This window comes from Sphaeroforma arctica (assembly GCF_001186125.1).
Source record: "Sphaeroforma arctica JP610 unplaced genomic scaffold supercont1.40, whole genome shotgun sequence".
NCBI lineage: Eukaryota > Ichthyosporea > Ichthyophonida > Sphaeroforma > Sphaeroforma arctica.
Genome location: NW_014040518.1, coordinates 191393 through 198427, shown reverse-complemented (window position 1 = coordinate 198427; position 7035 = coordinate 191393). Strand labels below are relative to the sequence as shown.

General features: G+C 38.9%; 1 protein-coding gene across 1 annotated transcript; it reads left to right on the top strand.

Moving 5' to 3' along the window:
- Positions 1-706: 706 nt before the first annotated feature.
- On the top strand, positions 707-5717 carry SARC_01086 (hypothetical protein; the record flags this gene model as incomplete). The annotated part of the gene is made up of 7 exons (XM_014305220.1): positions 707-821; positions 1038-1126; positions 2491-2647; positions 3422-3513; positions 3778-3895; positions 4688-4753; positions 5168-5717. Coding segments are annotated over 7 exons (898 nt in total), but the record flags the coding sequence as incomplete, so codon positions are not given.
- Positions 5718-7035: the final 1318 nt, after the last annotated feature.

Genomic DNA, 7035 nt, shown 5'->3' with positions numbered 1-7035 from the left:
TTAGTTAGTTAGTTACGTTAGTACGTACTATATATTATTATATATATATATATATATATAATATATATATATATATATATTATTATTTATATAGTTAGGTTAGTATATATATATATATATATATATATACTTATGTGTGTACATATATATATATATAAATAGTATGTATGCATGTATGTATGTATGTATGTATGTATGTATTTATGCTTTTCTATGTATGTATGGATGTATGTATGTATGTTAAACCCTAGATACATATATACATACATACATACATAAATACACACACACATACATAATATATATATATATACATATATATACATACACACACATACATTATATATATATATTTATATATGTATAATATATAAATATATATATGAATATATATGAATATGTATGTTAATATATATAGATATTTATATAGTTTTCCACGTGTTGATAGATGTTTCGTACTTGTGTTTGTGTCTCCGCGGACAGGACAATACGTTTGATTATCATCGGCGGAAAAATATACTGCACTGGCGAAGCTCAGAGATTGCCTGTTTTATTGTTAAGTGTGGATGTGTGTTTTTGTATTGTTTCCTGTGTGCTCATAATCCCTTTCTACATAAGGAACAGTATTATACACTGTGCCCCTGTTTCATTGGTGCAATTTCCAGTGTAACTTTCTCATTTCTTCTGTTGTCACAACTTTATTCTTCACTAGGTGTCAGATTGAAAAGCGTTTTTATAAACCGAAGCGAAATAAAGTTAAATTTATTAAATCAATTCCGAGACCAGAAAGCGACGTGCCGAAAGAATTTAAAATGCGATCGGTAGGTCGTATGTGGTTTTAACTCTTCTTTGCCCAAAGATAATAATGGCCTTCATTTGGATGGTGAACCTGGTATATCTGTTATGTATTGGAGTAGTCATTGTATTGACTGTTTTCTAATAGTCGTTATATTTGCTGTTTTCTAGTAGTCGTCATATTGGCTGTTTTCTTTCGCATGCTATCCATCTCCTCAGTTCTCTTTTCATTGAATTCTCAGGCGGAAGGTGAAGTGCTTTTATACTCTACCGAGCGACCGAATATATTCCGTGGACTGTCTGTGGTCCTCGTCAGCACTGGGTTCTTCTGGTATGTACTAATGCTCCGATTTCAGGGGTTTAAAAATAGCAGACACTCGAGACGGCATTGCATTTAAAACATACCGTATTAAAGTACAAGAGGGCAAATAGAATACACCGTGTGGTCTTACATCACGTATGTGTTCTTTGTAGCCTTTGGATGTGTGTTGCTTGTAGCTTTCGACTATGTGATCCGAGTACTATGCAGTTGTTTGTCTACATTACTGCTTGTATCTGCCTTCTGCCTGCTGCTTACGTATCCCTTTCTTGTTTTGTGTACATTCTTTTTATACAAATTGCCGACTGTGTACAAATCGTCGGCATGGCATTTGGTGTGTCGTGATTGTTGCGAGAAGTTAGCCTTCGCACTGTTTATTGTATACGCTGGGAGTGTGACATCAGAGTTTATTTCAGAGTTTAATTGTAATCGATACGTTTGCAATGTCTGAGCTTATTTGCAATCGATATGTTTACAATGTTTGTATTCAATTAAAATACGTTTACGATGTTCTGGCCGTTTCGTTGTACGCTTCGTGACGTTATAGTGCACATCCATCGGTTAAAGGTTTTTAGGGTTTCAGTTGTGCTTTGTGTCTTGCGTGAATCTAAGTGGGTTTTTAATTTTGCACATCGCATGCGTATTCAGAGCATTTCGGATGTACGTGCATATAATCAATTCATAAGTAATTCGTTGATTTTGGCTGCCCGTAGTTCCCTTCTTGGAGATGAGCGTTCGTATTTCTATTATGTTTTTTTATGAGGATCCTCCATGAGTTGGCACATATGTGTTGTCGCTATAGTAGAGAGTTGCTGTTTTAACCTTTTAGTGTTTTACTGAATTGGAGTGCTGGTCGCGTTCATCTAAATAATCAATTTTCGGTGACGATGCGCTTGTTCGATTATAGATTGGGGAATTATTATGTGTTGGTCAGAGCCTTGTATGCACTTTTCTTCGCCCATTTGTAATGGATATTGTTTGCGATGAATGTGCTACTTTTGTGATGCGAACAGTTTTAAGTTCCATTTAGGTGCATCTGTACGCTTTCTTTTCTCATCGCTGTATCATGTTTCGGAATTCCATCACGCAAATAAACTCAAAATAGAAATACATCGGTTTCACCCTCTCCTTTTTTTGTGTCACTGGTTTGTCCTTTCACTACTTTACAAATGTAACTTATAATACACCACCATTCCTTTGCTTTATAAATGTGTCTTATAATAGACTACCATTCAATCATCTTGCAAATGAGACCTAATCATAAGTCCTCTTCCGTGAAGGCATCCTAGCCACTCGGTCGGCATGTGTTGCGTCGTATTGCTACCGATTCCCATACATTGACCTCATTCTATGCATCCACGTATTGCGTTGCATAGCTCGTACCTGACCTACCTATCATTGGATCTGAGAGAGAATGATAACACAAACGTCATGTGGTACCTCTACGACTGGCGGCACAAACTGTTCGGGGGCGAGACCAAATACGACGACATTGAGGACCAGATGCCGATGACTAATCCACTGCATGTGGAGGTATGTGTGCGTTAAAAGACGTACACACGTACATTTGTATATCTGTATAGGCGGCACATCTGGTTTTCCGATTGATCCAATATATCAAAACAGAAAATATGATCGTTAGGAACTATGTATTCAGCGTTTATATATCCAGGTAACCTTAGCAGATGGAACGGATAAGCTGTCTGTCGTTCGGAAGGCTGTGTCAGTTGCTTTGTGATTAGTCTAGCGCACGTACGTTCATTGGATAGAAGACAGGGTCACAGCTAGTTGAACGCATTGACGTAGGCGGATAATTGCGACTTTATATACAAAGCGCTTCAAAGCCTAAGGATCACCGTCCTAAAAGAAGTATGACCATCTGTGGGCACAGAGAGTTGTTATTTGCAAAATAAGAAAATCAATGAGAAGTATTTGCCACAAGTCGTACCCGTATATAAGTCAGGCAAGCTTGAAACCGCACACTCGCATTACTGATCTGAGACCGATGTCACAAAAAGAACAACCGTACTATCAGGCAGAACATCTCGAAAGTACGCGACTTCACATGAGGGTGTAAGAATTAGTACACCTTATGTAGTAACATATAATTGGAAATGTACATCTTAAGCGAATGAGTGCCAACGAATTCGCACTTATGAATATATGCCGCTTCATATGTACACGTTTTGAATTCACCTGTAACCTTTGCTAAGTTCGATCTCCCACACACGCACAATCGCACATATGAAGCTTTGGCACTGCAACGCATTTCACATTTGTTTCCTAAATGTTCGTTCATTTTTGCAGATGGAAGCTGCAAATATTGAGGCGGCGCAAAGTGAAACGAACCCCAAGCAGATGGAATCAGACACCAAAGAGCCTAGTACAGTCAATGATAAGTATGTGTCAAAGTCTATATCGTTTTATCCATGGTCTTATGTTTTGGGGTTTGAGGTTTAGGGACAGATGTCATTCGACTGATTCGGTAAAACCATGATGAGTGCACCGTTTCCCCACAAGCGCATCTCCAGTGCACAGTTCATTCGACCGATCTGCGAGGCAATATGGGGCATAAAACTGAGCACTTCGATTGTACTGATATTGATGTCTCGACCTTGGCACTGATATCTTGACTATCTGCAACTATGGTATATCCTATACAGTGCTGATGCAGAAGAAGAGCCGAATGCAGTGGACACACTTAGCACGCAGGATTTGCAAGAGTTAGTGGCATTAGACCAGGCCATGAGGAATGAATCGGGAGAGTTAATACCCTATTGGGTATGGTCTCATTTCCGAATTGATTTTCAGCCCTTGAATATATACTCTTCAGTTGCATAGTGTGCTAATTGCTGTTCGCGGCTGCTCTTATCGCACATCTCTACAATGTATATGCGGCTGTTCACAGCTGTCCCTTCTGCTTAGTATTGTTAAAAACGGTTTCATATGCGTGAACGTATGGTATCTAAGGTTGAGTTTATATTTCGTGTCGGTTCAATCTTGGCTAGCCATACTCTGTATATCACAGCAGGTAGTTGTGGTCGTGATGCCCCCAAGTCGAACCCAGCTTGGAATTAAGACCTACTTAAAACTCTATGTGCATATTTATAATTGGGCAGCACATGATGATACACTTTTTTCTGATAACTTCCCGTGTTATTTTGTATGTGTGGGTTGAGCTTACATGAAGTATACTAGGAATACAATAATATTATATGTTTTACAGACCGATCAATTTATACACATCCATTCTGAAAATTCTATTCATCAATTCATATATATATAATATGCACCTACAGATGAATATAATTGTTGTTCTATCAGACACGTATCAATGCAGATTTTTATATGTACATGTATGTATGCATTGCATCTTTTTCTACGTCTCAGTCCTCCCACACTTGTTTTCTGCTGAATAATCCAGTGTGTATGATTTTCCGTCTGTTCCTATGTGTCCGAATATATTCCACGAACTATTCTTGCGATCTTGGAGAATTCATCTTCCTGGATCTGCATAATTTGAAGCGTGTGGCTCGTCCTATTACTCTGATAATTTCTACCTTACCTTCACAGCAACGTGCGATGATTGCGTCCTTCTTTGTGGGTGTGCAGGTCATCGTCACAGGACTGGCAGTCGTGGTATGTGGTCGTTGCGTGTGGCTTTGATATCAGGTTTTGTCCATGTCAAGTGTTCTGTAAAATTCAGATGTTTGATCTCAGGTATCTCATATATCCTAGCTTGAATTTGCTGAGGCGAAGAACTCGTTCAAACGAATTGAAGAGTTGTATTTATTTATACCAGCTGCAATAGGGTTATGGCCTGCAAGGGATAACTGCTTGCTCTATTGCATTTGGTGCTTTCTATTGCTATTATGGCCTGCAAGGGATAACTGCTTGCTCTATTGCATTTGGTGCTTTCTATTGCTATCGCGCTGAGATTGATTGTTTTCTGCGTAGTAGTATACACTGAGAGAATCGAGTTGCATATATGCCATGCGTCGCCTAGGCAAGTTCTGAGTCATAGTCCCCTTGTACCTACACTTTCATCCGCAGATTCCAAAGCGCACAGTGGCGTCGCTGACCTTAGCGAAGGGCGGAGCGGAAGTGATGGTGGAGAGATTCTCAGTTTTAGGTGGTAATACGGTGATCACGGCGCCTGTAAGTAAAGTCCAGGCACTCAGAGCCAGAACGGAGCGACAGGGCGCTGGCCAGTACATGCCCGTTCGCATAGAAACCAGCTATATCAACTACCTGGTAGATATGGGTGGCAACGTGTACAATAGGGGGCTCTTCAATCAACTGCTCAAGATGTAGACGCGACATGGAGAATTAGACTCGGGCTACATTAAAATAGAAGCAAGAATTCTTCTCATCGTCAGCCGCAGTAATTGTTAGTAAATTAGTTGGGAGTTGTTACTAGTATTAGTGACGAGTATAGATCCGCATGCAGAACAAATGGATAATGATTTCATTTGAGAAAGCATGTTGTTATTGTTCAACTGCGTGTGAAAATTAGAGCAATAGATTGAACGTTATTTCGTCGAAAAATCCTGAGACGTCGATCCTTATATTAAATAAACCATGTTTGCATAAATGCACTATGAATATTTTGTCGAAGCCAATGTATATGTAGGCTAAAGTCACGAGCTGTTTTGGAAATAGGATGACGATTACCGAAGAAAGTTTCCATCGCTATAATATTTTCTCAGCTAGTAGTTGGCCCTCCATCGCAATTGTCATACGTACATAAGTTAGCAAATATCTCAATGTTCTGCATTTATCGAATAAGACAGAGTTTGAGACATTCACCACAACTGTACCGCGGATACTTTGCCTTATTGTTTTATAGAATTTACTAAAACCTAAGAATAACAATAAAAGAATGTAAATCGACAGCAAAAAAATGACTAATATATGCGTCACGATTCATTTCAGACTGACAAGAGATAGGTCCACATGTCGATAGATTATTTATTTCACTCTGATGTTTAAAATGATTTTCTTTTTTAAGGAAGCCTCCGTAATGCTCTTGATATCTAGATAGGTCTGCAAGGGTGGGATGTCGGCATTTGTTCCGCACTGGTGGTATCTTCGTTCAATTTTGATCATTCATATGGTTTGTCATACCAGTGTTGCTTTTGGATAATTATGTTAACCTTAAGCGAAGGCTGACTATATTTAGGAACCCGAAATCACACGTATGCATGATATATAATTGCAACAACATGATTTGCGTGTGATTTATGTGTGCTTGTTGCGTACTTGCATTTATTCTAAGCATATAGGAACCCTATATATCTTCATAGGCACACGTGATGGATATAACATATAGGTGTAGAGGTAAGGGCATGGGTGTAAATATTGAAATTTGTGTTTCAGGCATAATATTTTACTCCATCCCCTCCTATGGAGAACAGTTTTGCTGTATTTAGTAGACAACTCCTGATATCAACTCCCCCACTTTATTCACATATAAAACTATATAATACAGCATCAAGTGACTTTCGCATCCAATTTTTCGAAGTGTTTGGGCAGTTTTTAAAACATCGGTGTGATCATTTTGCATATTAAATATATACAGGAGTATATGTACCGATGTGTTACCGGTATATAGTCGTTTGTTTCCCACCATGTTACATTCAGCTGATGAAATACATTGTCATTTTCACTCAGTGTCAACATTATTTCGATTTGAGCGTCGAGTTCCTACACGTGTGTTCTACTCTTCTGACAGCATTTTCTACGGTCACCCTAGTACCGTCGGCAGAACTGTAGAAAGAATTCGACCTGGACCTCACGTATGCCTCACTTGCCGTCACATGGAAAAATCCACTAGTCACCATACATAAGGCCATACACAATAAGGACGAGCTGGCTTCTCTATCGTGTATGCAAATTGATAACCGAATGATGCGCTTTTA